At 37.9% G+C, this 17,327-nt stretch overlaps 1 protein-coding gene across 2 annotated transcripts in view; it reads left to right on the top strand.

Annotated features, from left to right (window-relative positions):
• Positions 1 to 17,327, top strand: part of STRN (striatin) — a 75,663-nt gene that overhangs the window by 6,326 nt on the left and 52,010 nt on the right. For both annotated transcript variants that reach the window (XM_071575472.1, XM_071575462.1), the window contains exons 2-3: positions 6,423 to 6,526; positions 14,830 to 14,903. In XM_071575472.1, the coding sequence (XP_071431573.1) occupies positions 6,423 to 6,526; positions 14,830 to 14,903 (178 nt within the window). The remainder of the gene's footprint in view (positions 1 to 6,422; positions 6,527 to 14,829; positions 14,904 to 17,327) is intronic.

Here is a 17,327-nt window from a genome sequence, read left to right as displayed (position 1 = left end):
GAAAAGAGTTGGCTGTTTGCTGACTAGTATTGAATATTTTGAAAATAACCCAGTGACAAAAAAGTTAAATTAAAAATCGCAGTGTGGAAAGGCTACATTTTTTCTCCTCTTAGCCAGGAATATGTTTCCCTTTAGGACAGTCACATAGGGCAGGATTGCAAAAGCATCAGAGCAAAAATGGCGTGCACAATATTCATATCCAAGCTTGTAAACAGGAGGTGAGAACAAACTCATTTATTTTTGTATCTGTTTCACTTGATGTCCTCGTCAGTTCAGGGTGGTCATGCATGCTTGAATACAAGGAGTAGCTGATGCTGGATGTAGGAGTGAGGAGCAGGAGTGTGCCAATTGCCTCTGCAAATGCTTGTGTAGTCAAGTCTGGTTCACTCCTCTTTTTGTTACTGAAGCCAAATCTAAAAATCTCCTCCAGATTTGTTCTCCCTTGTCTTGCCGTATCCCAAGTGATTCATTCAGCCTGTGAACTTCCATTGTCTCAGTTTAAATGTGGGCCATGAGTCTGTTTATCAGCTCTGGTGCTGTCGCTGCATTTCTGCCATTCTTGTACAGCAAGTGGAAAGGAATTTCAGCATTTGCAATTTAGACTCCAGCTCATAATATGTGATTATATTGTGACATGTCATTGCAGTGTTGCCTGTAGAATTACAGCACGTTTAAAAGTTGCACTCTTTTTGTGCTTGTATCAGTCTACATGGAGCGTGCTCTTGAGTTAAAAAAAAAGTTCATGCTCACCACTTAAGTAGTTGTACCACAGAAATGACTGGAGATTTAGAGAAAACTTTTGCTTTTAAAGAATGACTAAGTAAACTGAATATACATTGCTTGGCTAACTCGGCTAATATTTTGATCTTTGCAATTGTCAGAACAGTGAAAGGCAGCTCTGAAGAGGGGATAGAAGAAAGACTAACTGCCTGAACAGAGATCTACCTAGTAAAACACTTCAAACTACAGAAAGACAGGTCTTTGTGGTTTTGAGATGTTTATGTTAGTAATCAAGGCATTGCCAGGAATAAATTGTGAAACAATTTTTAATTGTGGATCATTTATTAGGAGTCTTTCAGTCTTACTGATTTTTTTCCTCAAACAATGTTTTCAAAGAGATGAAGAATATAAGTAAATGTCATTTTCAACCATCTTTTATTACTGTGGGCTAAATCTTTGATCTCTTTTGGATGATGGTTTTTCAGGGTTTAGCTCTGATGCCAGTTTTAGGACATCTCAAAAAAGTCCTGCAAAAATAATGTGCCAGTAGCGGACTCTGCTGTGCATTAGTCCCGTGAGGTGCTGTCCTCTAGCATGAGTGTTGGTTGGGATAAATGGGAAGAAGTCCTTACGTGTGGCGTGAAGTTAAGTATGCCTTGGTGCCTGCCAGTCGTTTCAGCCTGTGACCCCACTTCAACTTTCCTGTTATCTTAAATGGCTACAGCACTTACAGAAGCTTCCTGGCCTCTCTTGGCACAGAGCGCTGGTAGGGGTGCATTGTGGTGTTAATGTTGGTGCCTGAAAAATTGTTAGCTAGTTGTACTAGACCACTGATATTTTCCTTCCCCCCTCCCCTGTACCTGTTTTTTTATCTCTTTTCTTCTCACCTCTGGGCATGCCTACACTTATTTACAAATACACTTAAATATGTAATGCTTCAGTGAGCCAACTATCATCTAAAATACGAAGTACCCTGGCAGCCTACAGAAACCTTCTGGCAGATCTTGGTAGACTGGTTAGCACAACTGTTCCAAACTGATTCATCTCTATAACGTATATAGTTATTTTAGCCGTCTGCATATTTTCAAAATACTTTTCTTGCAGTTTTTTTCCTCCTTTGTTCCCTTTCTCTTGATCTGTGAAAGCCTTGTTGTTGAATTATGGAAGCATTATAGTTTGTGTCTTAGTAGCTTTTTGTCAAATGATGCCCACTGACCTTCAAGTGCCCATAAATTTGAAGTGAGGTTTACTTTAAAATATTTAGATAAATATTTTAAAGAAAAGAATAGGCATTTTATAGTTCTTGAATGTTGACAATTAAGAGAGATAAATTGCTTTTTAACGTGAAATAGCTGTAAAATTCAGGAACTGATAGAAGTTGATACTAAACATGCATCAGCTGATTAGCAGTTGTATGTTTATTTTTAAACCTTCTGTTAAAGATAAATGTTCTTTATCTTCTGCTGTTTTGTAGTGTCAAGGTGTCATCCTAAAAAGGTATCCAGATATAAGATACTTTTTAACATCCTTGTGATTGTGGTTACTGATTCCAAGAAGTGTAGATTTCTGTTTGAATTTTTAAACTAAAATCCACACTTGCTAAGATTCAATTTCATTATTTGATTATATTGTTAAGGCTGCTAATCCTGTATTAGGAAGTCTACAACATGTTAAAAACAGTTATTTCTAAACCAGTGCCACCTAAAACATTTTGCCTCACCTTTTTCTCTGCTTCACAGTATCCTTAGAGTCTTTTAGGGAATTGCTTAAAACAACAGTGTTTTTGTCTGTGAGAAATTCTTTTAACATAAGAATGTTATTTTAAAAATCTCTCAGTAAAGAAGTGGAATAGTTAAGGCAGCTACAGTGCTATTAACTTACACCGAATGTGTGTGGCACTTTTAAGTTTTGTTGCAGTTGGTAATATGAAAAACTTCAGTGAGATAAAGTGGAAAAAAAAATCACTGAACTCTACATTTGCTGCTGAAATCGGCTGTTCCAGGCATCTGTCTTCCCAACCTTCTCTGTTTTTGTGGTTGGTTTTTTTTTTTATTTCTTTTCTCCTACTCTCTTGATTTTAATTTCACGGTTGATCTGGAATACAGTGACTTGTAGCCCTTGTCCTGGAACACACTCGAGGCGGGTGTTGCCTTGACTCCTTGTGCGGAGCCTGCGGGGCCGGGTGCTTTATGGAGCTGATGCACCCCACCCATAAGGCAAGGAACAATATGAGGTTTTGTGTGATCCCCTTGGGTGATTTTGAGGTTTGCAATGACTAGCTTACAACTTGATGCATTTTAACCTCATTAGCCAGAAGGTCGGTTGTCAGAGAACCTGTTTGTTGGGAATATTTGCAAATTCTTGAAATTTTTGGCAAACCTTCCAAGGAGAGGCCAAAGCGCAAGTGTAGAATGATGGTGCAGATCCCTCAAAGCAGAATTGCATCTCCTTTGCTCTCCTGCTCCCTCAGGTGTAGCACAGACTTCAGGTCTGATTTGTGCTAAAGCTGCAGCTGTGGGAAGTGGCCTGTATCGATCTATTGATAACATTCCGTCATTTATATCTGAATTATAAGGAAACTGTAATTGCACAGTTAAGTTATACTTTTCATCATGTTTAAACCCAGACCTCTTACACATTAAATGTTTGCACAGACATAACAGGTGTTGTCTATGTATTTTGACTGGAAATAGTGATCCCAGAGTTATCAATGTTTTGTTCTAGAGACTGAGAAAATACCTCTAGATGTCATAATTTGTCATTTTAGATGTTTAAACTCAGCGTAATAATTTAATCAGTTTTCATTTACATTGCAAAGTGTTTCTTTTATGATATGAGCATTTAGGTTCCTTTGCATGTTTTCAGTTAATTGCGAAACATTCTAAAGAATGAAATCTGCTTAAGACTTTTGAACTGTAACTGTTCTGATTTTCAGAGTCAGGATTTGTCAAAAATAGCGAATATTGGACATAAGGCTGTTACTCTGAAGAAAAGCATAAACAAACTATGCTAGAAACTGCACAGCCTCCAAGGAGAGAGGAAAATTATTCTCAGTTTCTTGAGAATAATTAACCAGTAAAACTACCTATCTGTAAAATATATCATAAACTCAAAGGATGCTGGCAATAAGCTGGTGTAGGGCTGAAGAGATGGCTCATGGGCTGTGGATTCAGCTCTGTTGTTGCTGCTTGCTTTTTGAGTAACAAACACAAGGACTTGGTGGAAGTCCGAGAAAAAGAAAAGTTACAAGACATCATTAAGAGCATCGACATACTACTGTCCACACGAAGGTGACGTTGCATGGTGTTTCTTAATCATATCCATTAATGTATCTTCCTCTTACAAAATTAAGCTGTCAAAACTACTGAGAATGTGCATTTTTTATTTTGTTTAGGCTGCTACCAGTGGAAGATGACTTTAGCCTCACTTGTTAGCACAGTAATGCAGGTTTGACCTTTGTAGTATAGCAGTGCATGAGCAGGGTCATTACTGGTTGTCCTTTGCCAACCTGCTGGGTAAAAATGCTTCATTCCAGCATGTTCAATGAGTTCATTCTTTGTTAGAAATTGCTTGCAGACAGCAGGTCACAGCATAGATCACTTCTGCTTGTGTCCTGGGGCCATCAAATGATGTTTTTTATTTCAGCCAAATATATATTTGCATCATGTTTTACTGTTTTTAAAGGTGTGTTTTGATGTTCTCTCACTTTTTGACTAGAAGGGCATGTGTTTAGTTCTGTTGAGTGCATTTGGAGATGAGGAAAAAGAATCTGGCTGTCTGCACAGTTACTGGAAATTAAGTTATATCTGCTTGAGGTATTCCTCGTGTTACTCAGAGGAATGGTGACCTTGTTGAGTTGACGTGCTTCTTGCACAGTTAAATTCCTCAGGGTAGGAAATTCTGACTCTACAACCAGCATTACTTTCTTCTGTGCCTTTCTTTAAACCTGAGTGTGCAAATAAACATTAGAATTCAATTGTAGCTTTTTGTTCATCCCAATTCAAGTGTTAAGTGAGAAAAAGCTTGATGCCAGCACAGGAGACCTTTCTTTTGATTCAGCTGACTTACTTTTTGGAATTCAGACGTATTTCCCCTATAGAAGGTGAAGACTGATTTTGCTGGAAATCAGTCAGTATTTTTCACTTGATGTAAACTGGCTGCTCCAGTTGGTGACTGGCAGTTAAGGATCCTTCAGGTGTCTGTCAGGCTGTTAACTGGCTGTACTTGAGCAAGGAAATTATGTCAGCTGGTGTCATATTTTTGAGCAGCTGCTATAGATGGCCACCAATGAGTGGCCTTTTTGAGTACAATTCATCTTGTTTGGTGTCCAAAATTCATCGGAATTTGTTGTGTGCATTCCCGTTATGGTTGATAGAAAGAAAATGGCATTTACAGGCTCTGTTTTTTCTCACCTTGAGGTAAAAATCTGCAGTCAGATAAATTATTCTTTAGATGTGACTGTCTCCATTAACTGAACTACCTGGGGACTGCTTGCAAAGTTGTGACAGGTGAGGATAAGATATTCCTGCTCATTTCTCCCTGACTTTTCTTAGAGATTGGTACAGACTGCAGTGCCTACAGAAAATGTGTATAGACCTGCAATGGGCATTTATATAAATGAAAGGCTTTTTAGTCTTTGTGTTCAACAGCTGATGGTCTAGACCAGTTGCCTTTTATCCTGTTTGTTCTTCTAAAGAAATGAATGAGATACTTGGGGAATTTGCTTCAGAGGTGGCAGAAGTCTTCTGATCCTGAGCATGGCAGGTGGCTTGCAGTGCAGGTGAGGGTGAGGCTTGAAGTGGTGACTGCCTGTAGGTATTTCTGTCTAAAAATGTATTCATGAGCTGAGCAAGCACAAGAACTTGACTCTATTATAATAGACTTGCTTTGAGCATTAGGCATAAAAGCAGGTAGTTCTTTCTTTATGATTAGGAATTAGTATCTTCTATTTGTCATAGTTTTCTATTTAAAGGAGATTTTTCACAGGCAACTAAGTACTTACTCTGTGATGGGAGTTGATAAAGGTTAGCTGTGTATTTTATACTTGACTTTTATTTACTTCTGAGCCATTTCTTTAATTGTCTTCCTACCAAAATACCTTTCCCTGTTTTCCTTTTTCCCGCCTGTCTTAATTACAGTATTTCTGGACAACTTTCTTTAACCTATTTTAGTAAGTATCATAATTTAATTAACACTTAACACTGTATTACAAATGGGGTTTTATTTTTCTTTTAGCTGAACATGGTTTACATTGGGTTTTTTTACTAGTATCATGTAGATGACATATATCTATAGAACAGTACACTAATTATACCCTACATCAGTTATTGAGCAGAAATACTTTGTCATCTTCTACTACTTATTGTTGGTAAATACTTTTATCTGCTGAAGGTTTTTTGTATGCTTATTTTATCTATTACTTATCCTTTATTGAATGTGTAGTGAAGAGAGGAAATAAACTCTGCCAAACAAACCAAAACTGCTTTATTTCTTTCCTCTTGTTTTTTTGATCTGTAATGAGCATGCAGTTTAGAAGGCTTATCTGTGCAGTGTTTTGGGTAAGCATTTAACGTTTAAGGAACACAGCCAATTTCTTTTGAACTCTGCAAATAAATTAAAATAAGTTGGGAAGACACACACTTCAGAGCTACACTGAATGATTTTGAGGAAGCAGGTTTTAAACTGAACCCTTCCTTTTGCAGGCCCAGATTGCCTTTCTTCAAGGTGAAAGGAAGGGACAGGAAAATCTGAAGAAGGATCTAGTGCGAAGAATCAAAATGCTGGAATATGCACTTAAACAGGAAAGGTATGTTGCTTTAGTCATGAGTACGCAATGAAGAAATTCTGAAGACAGATACTTTATTTTGCCTTTGTATTTGACAAACCCAAGAAATATTTGGACTCTGAATCCCAAGGACCTGAGTTTGAGTCTCAGTGGGACCATCCCCTGGCAGTTCAATGCCTGCCTGCCATCCCATCCCATCAGATCTCGGATGCTCAGCAGGGTCAGCCCCGATTAGTACCGGGTGCTGTGACAGTCCCGAGGACTTCACTGTCACTGTCCAAACTCGCTCGGCCGTGGCAGATGAACCTCAGGACTGAAACAGTGGGGCCAGTTCTGTGCACGCTGTGCCTCACCTAAAAAATCCACTGTGCAGGCTGGAAGGGCACACCCACGTGGGGAGAGCCCTGCCCAAATCTGCGTTCGCAAAGTTTGGCCATACTCAGTTCTCAAATTGACAAATGCTATTATACGAAATAAAACCAGTAGCCTAAATGTCTGCATTATGGCAAGAACAATAGCTAACATATGGCTACAGAAACATGCTAATAAAACCCATGGTTGATCAGTAAATCATACTTTTCCCTTGGTAAAATTCCACCTAACTGAGTAGATTGTACCTCAGAATTACAGTGTTTTCTCTTTTTTGTTCAAAGTACTAGCTTTGTTTAATAATATGTGACAGCTGAAATCTTAAATAACTGTCTTCATTCTAATAATTACTAGCTTTTAATCTTGATAAGTTTTTAGTCTTTTCATTATGATGGACTCTACAGGAATATCTTCTGGAGGCTAATTGTATGAGTGGAAAAATGTTCATGTCTATTTTTTTGTTCATGGGGACTTTCAGTAGAAGTCCCCAATTTGCTTTATTCCTGTATATACTTTCTTGTTATTCTAATCTCTGAGGCAAACAAATAGGGTTTTTTTAATCATGTTTTAAGAAATCTCTCTGTTCAATGGATTTATTTTAGGCCGAGTTTAATTTTTTTATTAGTAAACTGTCATTTAAAGTTCTTGAATAAAGGGTGTGTATATGGCACTACTGCAAAGCAATCATTAGTAGTATTTTCCTATGAGATTATTCCAGCTCCTCTTTAATAAAATATTAACGAAGTATTAATAAATTATTAATAAAATACTAATAAATATTAATACTAATAAAATAAATCTCTCAAATAGTTTGTGTTAGTAGAAATAAGATTAAAAATATATGCATATGCAAATGAGGAGACAGATATTGCAGCTAGATCGTTTAAAAAGGACACTGTTTGTCATATAACATTGTTTTGCACTTAGATTTGCTCATCTTCTGTGGGCAGCTTTAGCAGAGGACATGCCTTCTATCAGCCAGTTTGTCTCATCCTGGTAGAAACCAGTTCATCTGCTGACATGGAGCTGCAGCCAGTTTGCTGGCCAAGCAGTAGCCTCAGGGCTCCAGTGTGCTTGCTTGCCTTTTGGGGAGTTGTGGAAGGAATGCTTAAGGTAGATACTCTCTTTGCCTAGGCCTTGTTATGGTACTGATCTTATATCAAATAACAAGAGAACCATCAAATGTATGCAGAATGGAGATAGCCGTTTATAGCTGTGGAAAGGCTTACATGTGAGGCACGGTTGCAAAGCTTAGAGTCACTATAAAAAGACAGACAATGGAGTATGTTCTTGTTCAGTTAAAGATATACTCTAAGTTATATATATTCTGTGAAGATTTCTTGTATTTCAAAACTGAGGGAGCTATTCTTGGTTACTTAAAGATATCTCTAGTACTTCATGTTCATAACCCAGATAAACCAGCAATTTAAAATTATCAAACTATGTTAATATATTTCTGTTTGCTATCAGAAAATCTCTTTAACATTAGGAAAAAAAAGTCAAAAATCAAACTTCCATATGGATAGTGCAAATGTCCTTTAGTTTTATTCTGCAAATAAAACTAAGTCTAGCGCAGTAGTCCCTGTCAGGATTAGGAAAAAAATCCCTGATGGCTTCTTACTAGCAGTTTTTACGTTGCTGTCTTCTGTCTTTTGTTGTATGTTTTTCTGCAGTGCATGGCATTAGCCTCAGTTGCTCAGGTCAGTAGGCTACAGTCAGCTGATCTGATCCAGTCTGACAGTTTCAGTACGAGTGTGCAATGGTTCTGTAAGTAAATGTGATGCTTGTGACTGGTGTGTCCTGGAGACAGCTGTTTGTGAATTTGTGGTTTTAAAGAGCAGTTTTATTTGCCAGTTTCTAAAGAAACAGTCTTGTATTTCTGCTGGAGATATCTCCCAGCAAGTGTTCCTGCTCGATACTTCAAAGAATGGCAACATACTGAGCTTGGAAATGCTGCCTCTTTCCCGCATTTTCCTAAATCAGCTGTCAGCCAGGTCAGGCAGTAGTCAGTTGGGATGCTGGCTTTTTCCACTGGCATCTCAAAGCTGGAAAATGAGATTCTACAAGGTAGGAGGAAGACATTTTTGTTAAGTTAGGGGAAGATTGATGCTGTGTGAGGGGGCAGGGAATCATTCCTATATTCCTTCATTTCTACTCTGGCCGTGCAGCATACCATATCTTTCTCAGCTAGATGAACTAAGTTATGAGTAATAGGACAGAATGTAAAATTGTGGCCCAGAGTACTCTCATGTTTGCAATGCCCTTAGGAAACCATGAAAAAGAAATGAATGACATTGATTTTCTCAAATACATGCTTTTATGAGCTCCTGTTTTTTATAGTGGGTGTTCAGCATTTGTTTTATCAACCAAATGGTTTCAAATTTTAATATAAATTAACAACTTTGAGAGCATTATTGTTTTTTATATTTCATGTCACTTACGTCATTTTGTAGTGGTTAAGGTAGAAAATGACTTACCGATTGTCATGGTTTTCTGACAAATGTAGTTTAATGTTTGGTCTTTGTTAGTAATTGTGAGATTGCTGTGTATTGGAAACCTGGTTATTTCTGCTGGAGTCTTAATGGACTGAATAGCAAAGAGCTTAGAAGTAGCTAGTGTGTAGTTAAGTACTAGCACTTTTTAATAGCAATTTTGATGTAGTTTTGCCAATATCCAGTAGATTGCAGTGTAAGGCTGCTCACAGTTGAGGGTTTCTTTTTGAGACTTTATCAAAAGGAGACTCAGGGGAGACCTTATCACTCTCCACAACTACCTGAAAGGGTGTTGTAGCCAGGTGGGGATTGGTCTCTTCTTTCAGGCAACCAACAGTAGGACAAGAGGGCACGGGCTTAAGCTCTGCCAGGGTAGGTTTGTGTTGGATATCAGGAAGAAGTTCTTTACAGAGAGAGTGGTCTGGCATTGGAATGGCCTGCCCAGGGAGGTGGTGGATTCTCCAACCCTGGAGGTTTTTAAGGTGAGACTGGACGTGGCACTGAGTGCCATGATCTGGTAATCACAGTGGGGTTGGGTTAAGGATTGGACTTGATGATCTCAGAAGTCTTTTCCAATCCAGCTGATTGTATATTTCTATGATATCCCACCAGTTGCCTCTGGATTTTCAAGACCTCACTGAAATGTGTTTCTGTTTCTCTCAAGTACATGTCCCGTTTCACCCAGTCTAGCTCGCTTCCTGTCTTAACAAGTTTCAACCAAAGAACTGGACTTCTGAGCTGTTTCTGTAGAAACACTTGATTTAATTTGATGTTGTTTTCTATGCTGGTGTGTCTGATCAACATAAGGCTGGCGCCTCCTCCCCTGTGTAGAATATCTTGCCGTGCTGTTCCTGGCAGTCATTCTTGTTTATGTCTCTTGACTTGGTGTCGGCTCCCAGATCGTCTATGGGTGTTTTGGCAGGCTCCTTGAGCACAGCTGGATTAGATGCTTCGGGTCTGGCAACAGATATTTCCAAGGAATAGTAGCCTTTTTTGATTGGGGTCAAACTTTTTCCTGTGTGTTCAGAAAAGTTTCATGGCTCTTAGTCTTAGGAAATTTAGAAGGATGAAAGCTTTTAGCTTTTTCCTAGGCAACTCCTGCAGTATTGTGGTGGCCATGTTGAATATCTGACACATAGTTCAAAGAAAATGCTTCTAAATCAAAAGAGAAGGATTGTGTAATGAAGTGCAAAAGCCAAAGCAGTGCTAATATTCATTCTTATCTGAGTAAAGACATCTACTCAGTAACATAGTTTCACAGTGCCGAAATAGCTTCCTTCTAAACAACTTGAAGGCTGGTTTTCAAATGGAATATACCTTCTATGAAGTTGTAGCCTTCAGGTAGTTATTTTCAAGTCATTTTCCAGCCTCTGCATGCCATTAATGATCCATATGTAATGGAAGGTAAATCATTCAAGTTGAACAAGTTTCAGATGATAAATCTTTGTGATTTGCTTTCCTTTTTTTCCCCACAAGCCATTGTCCTTGTCTTTGACCAGATGATACAAACGTTGGAGGAACTTTGATTTTATTTCGTACTTACTTACACAGAAAAGACTTTTTCTCTACTTTGCGATGATAGTATCGCGCTGCTGTGATGTGCAAACTGCAGAAGGCTGGTGTAAAGCTGTTGATAAGTGGGCCACGTGATTTCTGAAAAAGTGAAGGAATTAGGCGTGACAGGTGGGCAGAAGATGTCATTATAGAAATAGATTTAATTAAAATGTGCTAATGGAATAAGCTATATTCAGAATTTGTGTAGAAAAGCATTAAGTGTTATTTTGTGAGACGTTTCATAACCTTTGATTACAATATGTCTGTCTGAATGGTCAAAACTCTCCCTTCTAGTCTTGGAGTCTGAATTGTGGTGTTCAGCCCTTTTATTCGTGCATTTCAGGAAGAAGATTGTCTTTCATACCTGTGACATTTTCAGCTGTACCATAAAAATGTTTCTAATAGTAAATCTTATGCTTGCTGCTTGAAGAAGTGTAGAAAATGCTTCTGTGATGGACTGTTAGTGGTTTATATTGATTTTATGCAGTTTTTTAATATTCCTCTGAACTGTAGAAGCTGAAGATGAGTTCACTGTAGCTGAAGATGAGTTCACTGTGTTAAATACTATGACATGATACTCATGTTTCTGTTTCAAGTCTAACAGTGTCTTGCTCAAACACAGGAATTTATACTAATTGATTTTAATTCAGATTTGAGTGTAGTATTGGGATTTTTTGTGATTTAGTGCAGGCAAAGCTCTATAGGTGTTTTTTTTCACCTTTCCCACCAATATTGAAAATAATTTTTTTTTCATTTTCATCTCTTCAATTGCCTCTTTGTTAGAATATATTCCTTCTGCCTTATCTGTAGTGCTACTGGTCTTTGCTTGTGATATGCGAAGTTAGATCTTCTAAAAGATGAAATCTTAGTCCAGCTTGGCCTTAAAATAGATTTAAAGGCCAGTGGTACAAGACCATGTAATCTACATTATCCCCTTGAAGTAAAGAATGACAGCAAAAGCTTTAAAAGCTGTTGCATTATGAGGTGGAAACAATTACAAAAACCTGCTACTAACAGTTTAAAATGGGAACAGAATGAAAAATCTCATTTTGCTGAATTAATTTTTTATAGTGCTTTTAATGAGTGGGGAAAACTTCAATAAGGAGAAAGAAGACTGATGCTGGTGATATAAGAGGGAAAAAAATTAAAAAAGAGTACACATGATTTAGGCGATTGAAATAAATAGATTGAGAAGTTTAAAAAGCTGCAGGCTGTATCTTTGAAAGATGGATTTTGGAGAACATGTGAGAAATCTGAGAAACAGGAAAGGTACAAGGAATGATCCTTCCAGTGGACCTAGCAAATATTTTACTTAGATTGGAAATTATTAACAAAAATTGATAAGAAAATTAGTGAATGCATGGAGCATAGTGGAACTTGGTGTAAGACCTGTGAACTGAAAACAAATGCTGCATGCCACAAAACTAACCAGTCTCTGAAATTATTTGAAGGAACTGAGTAGAACACAGCATATGTCAGTAATCCAGATTAAAGCAGAGTATTAATATTTGCTTTGATAAGTCAAATCAAAATGGATTAAACATTAGGGTCACTTGAATTCATGACTGCAAAAAAAATTGTAGTGTTTAAAGTTGGTGAGGTAGGTTGATGACAGAGTAGAGGATTTCTTAATTCTTGATTAATCATTACTTTTTCTTAGTGATGGTGGGGCAAAAGGTAAACATAGCATTAGTATTAAACAATAATGCAATGCAATTGTTTTACCAGGATTATCTCTGTGGCGATGAGGTGTAAGAAACAGATAGTTAGAAAGGAAAAGATAAATATTTTGATAGAGCATTCAGCTTTGATTTAGTTCCATTCTTGGTTGTTCTTTCTGTACCCACTAAAATGCTCAACCCTCACTAAATTGCTGCTAATACATTTCAAGCACATCCTTTTCTTTCCTTGATGGTTGCTGCTCATCTGAGTTAGAGCTTAGTGCTCTGGGTCTTGAGGAGTTAGTTCCTTTATTTGTCTGTATTGCTACACCTCAGAGGCACTTCTCTCTTCACTTACCCTTCTCATTCAGAGTTAAATGTTTATTATAATTAAAATGCAGCTGGATTGGTAGGAAGCTAGTACTGTCGATACTGAAGCATAAGAACTGCCAAGAATCAGTTCCCCCTGCCCCATGTTGCTAGAAACAATGAGTTTTCTTGATGAAATAGGTAAGGAAAAAGGAAAACAGTAATGTAATGAAGATGTTTGAGAAGCAGTCAGGAGGTGCAGGTAACAGTCAAGAGGTGTAGGTAACTTGAAAACATTTTCTACAGTCACTCTTTATACAGTCATTCAAGCTTAGTGAGACTTGCCTCATGGAATTATAAAGTGTCACACTGGTTAATTTCTTAAAAAACAAATTTTAAGTGGAAGAGTTCCCTCGTGACTAGTGGAGCTACTGAACTCATTTTCATGTTAGTGTAAATGAGAGGTTAATTTTTTTATCTTTTGTAGCCTCTGCCTTGCTGTCCCACACCTAGCTCTGTACGTTTGCATTGGCACTGCATGTGTGTGTGCTCTCAGGCTGCACACTCAGCGTTTCCTGAGTTCTCTGCTTTTTGTTCCACATAGGAACTCGTATGAGTGCCGCTCTTCTACCCAGTTGTGGATGTCTGCAAAAGTTTATAGGGCATCGAGATATTTTTATGAGTTGTCGGAATTCTCATGTTTGGCAGAAAACAATTTTATCATAGAATCATAGAATTGATTGGGTTGGAAAAGACCTCTGAGATCATCAAGTCCAACCCTTGGTCCACTCCAGTCCCCTTACCAGATCATGGCACTCAGTGCCACGTCCAATCTCATTTTTAAAACCTCCAGGGATGGTGAATCCACCATTTCTCTGGGCAGGCCATTCCAATGCCTGATTACTCTCTCTGTAAAGAATTTTTTTCTGATACCACTTAAATTTCCCCTGGCAGAGCTTGAGCCCGTGCCCCCTTGTCCTATTGCTGAGTGCCTGGGAGAAGAGACCAATCCCCACCTGGCTAGAACTTCCCTTCAGGTAGTTAGAGACTTTTAAAGTTAGAGTGAGTGTGAGAAGGGAGGAAACAGCTTGTGAAAAAAGCTAAGGCTTTCTTTGCCTTGGTTTCTCTGTTACTGTGTTACAAGACTGCTTGAATTAATCTTTAAGAACTTGTATGTGCATTTGTAATCCCGTACTACTGTAGTGTTTTTTTTGTGTGTATTAAAGTCTATGCTGACTCTGTAGGATAAAGCTTTTCAAATTAAAAAGCATTTCCCTTGTGTTTTTTTTTAATAGCTACTACTTTTGTCATTGTGTGGCATAGTTTATGGGATTTATTGCATTGGGCCTTCTGAAGGCTAAATATTTTTGGAAGAGAAGTCTTCATTTTGCACTTGGTCAAGTGACAGATCTAGCAGCTTTGAGAGAAGCTGGGGTAGGTCAGCTGTCACTGCTAAATCTCATTTAGAATAGTTCTGAGAGGCTGCTGGAAAGCACAGCATTTCGAAGAATAAAACTAAAGATTGCTTAATGGAGGTGACAATATGAGATATGAAGTAGATGGTGCTAAACTGATATGGATAGTAAAAATGTTTCATAGTGAAACACTGTCGGGGGGTGGTGGAGGAGCAGAAGAGTAGCTTGTGTCCACAGGAAAGGAACCTTTTCTGTAGCAAGATTATTTTGTAAAATCTGCAGTCTACTGATCCCCATGTTTCATCAGTGTTCACTTTGCAATTGCCTGTAAAGCTTGGAAAAATAATGAAACAAAATTGCATATTGGAACTCCTGGTCAGATTACGTGTTTTGTTTTGCCTGGTGGAGAAGAAAGGAATGTGTTTTCAAGTGAAAATGGGTGATACTTATGTCTTTGGAGATACCCTTTAAATATGCTAATAAGTTTTTTTTCTTCTTTTTTTCTTTCTTCTTTTTTGTTTCAGGGCTAAATATCACAAATTAAAATATGGCACAGAATTGAATCAGGGAGATATGAAGCCACCAAACTATGATTCTGGTAAGCATTTATTAAAAAGAAGTTCATTACTGGCATAGAAGCTTAGCTGTGGTGCAAATACTGAATTGATAGTGTGGATAAAATAAGTCATTTAGTGGAAGTGGTGAGAATGGAGGTAATTAATAAAGACTATATTTTACTCTTCTACAATGAAAAATATGTTAATGCCCTAAAAGTGTCTATTAATAAATCAAATTAATTTAGATTAAAAAAAATCCAAACTCAAATGAAAAAACTGCTCCTGTAGAATAGTTTTTGTCTCCTTTAGTAATGTATATGGATATTTTAGAACGGATGATACTAGATTCATAGCTATAGAATCCTTTTATCTTTGGATAATTTTTCTGAATGAAATGTATAGTACATAATGTTTTGTTCAGTTACCTCAGTGGTATTCCATGAGAAAAATAATGAAAGTACATATTAGACATAAGTGAGAGTTTGTGAGTGGGGGGTTTATTTAGAGAATTCAAATGGTCATTGGAGATACAATCAACTAACTGCAATGTAATGCTGTAAGAGGACAGGTTTTTTGCCTTGATCTTTGGAAATCTGATTTGTTTTTCTAGAGTTTTCATCTGCTACTTTGAACAAATAAATTTAAGCACTGAACTTGAGGAATTAAGAATTTAAATTGCTTTCTTTTATCACTGTCTCCCTATCCTTTCTTCAGGAAAAAAAGGAAACAGGTACAGAGATCTGGTAATAGGTCAAGCTATTGAAAGAAATAACAGGTGATGTTTTTTGTATCTCAGTCCCCTGATGCTCTTAATAAAATGAAACTGGAGTCACCTGTACATGGAAGTAGAACATAGAAAGTCTGCAGACCTCAGCTTTTGTCACTTGGTTTCTGTGGAGGGGTTGGTCTGGTTTACTGTCATGGTTTACTGTCTTACCTCACTGGGTTCAGAAAGTCATTTAAAAAATAACAAACAAACAAAAAATCTGTCTCCCACCAGCTGCTAAAGCTTTACACCAGGGTTTTCTTGTCCAAGTGATAAGAAATTTCTAAGATATTTAATTTCATGTTATTATCAAGGCTATTTCCCTAACTGAAGGAATACTTAATTTGGTGTTACTGAGTGAAAGACCTAAGTCTTTATCTTGTTCTGACCGTACCAACATGCTAGACAACCTTTGTTTTTGCAATTTCTCAGGACGCAGCTGTAGCATTTTGCTTTAGTTTCCAGCTGAGGAACGTAGTGCAAGGCCTGGCTTGCCAGCAGAGCCGTAGCCTGTGCATTACTTCTGCAAAATGAACTTTAGTGCAATTACTTTTGTTAAAATTCCATTATCCTAATTTATATTCCCTCATTGTATTCTGTATATGTAGCTATTAGAAATGTATACTTTTGTTCTATGTCAAATCGGGACTGGTTAGCAATACACTTCAAATAGAAACTTTGTTATAGAATAGAAATATTGTTTTAATGCGCCTTTGAACTTTGATAGATACTTAGTTGAATATCCATATATTCTTCTTGCCCCATTCCTGTTTTTCGTGCCCAGTCATGAAAGAACGTGGAAGTGTTTGTAGTAGTTCTTCCAAATAGGTTCTTTTTGTTTGTTTTCTTTGTGATCACTTGGGGAGTCAGTAACACAATTTAGAAGAAAGAGTTCCATCTCCTGGTAGAGGAGTATGTATACTATTGGTGATATCTTCTGCTATTATTTGCTCATAATGCAAAAGTCCCTTATTTTTATCTGTAAACCACTGTTACCACCAGCAGTCATCAGTTTTGAGGAGACTAAGGACAAGAGAATCCTTGCCTGTGGATATACTTAATAGTGCCTTCAGAAGAAAGGTTTTTGCTTTCACAAGGAATTTTCAGGCAGATTTACCTCAGTCATGTTTTAATAATTATAGACTGAGCTTTAGTAGCTGTGCATTGGGTCCAGCTGTGTTCAGTTGTCATCAGAAAATTATAGTGCAATTGATTATTTCCTGTGGTTGCTGTTAAATGGATTTGTGAATTTGAGATGGCTAAAACTCTTACGGCTCTCCTTGCATGTGAGTTCTGATTAGTCTTTGATAATTTCTTTGTGTAGATGGTGGGGGATTTTGTGCGCGATATTAATTCAGCAGTTTAAAGGTAAATTGTAGGGCAGTCCCATGGTGTAAAGGAGAGCACTCTGGACTCCGAATCCCAAGGACCTGAGTTCAAGTCTCAGTGGGACCGTCCCCTGGCAGTTCAATGCCTCCCTGCCATCCCATCCCATCCCATCCCATCCCATCTCGAATGCTCAGCAGGGTCAGCCTCGGTTAGTACTGGGTGCTGTGACAGTCCCGAGGACTTCACTGTCACTGTCCAAGCTCGCTTGGCCGTGGCAGATGGACCTCAGGACTGAAACGGTGGGGCCAGTTCTGTGCACGCTGTACCTGACCTAAAAATCCACTGTGCAGGCTGGAAGGGCACACCCATG

The sequence above is a fragment of the Pithys albifrons genome, chromosome 2 (genome assembly GCF_047495875.1).
Source record: "Pithys albifrons albifrons isolate INPA30051 chromosome 2, PitAlb_v1, whole genome shotgun sequence".
Classification (NCBI taxonomy): domain Eukaryota; kingdom Metazoa; phylum Chordata; class Aves; order Passeriformes; family Thamnophilidae; genus Pithys; species Pithys albifrons.
Note: the sequence above shows the minus strand (reverse complement) of the source record. Positions and strands in the feature narration are given on the sequence as shown.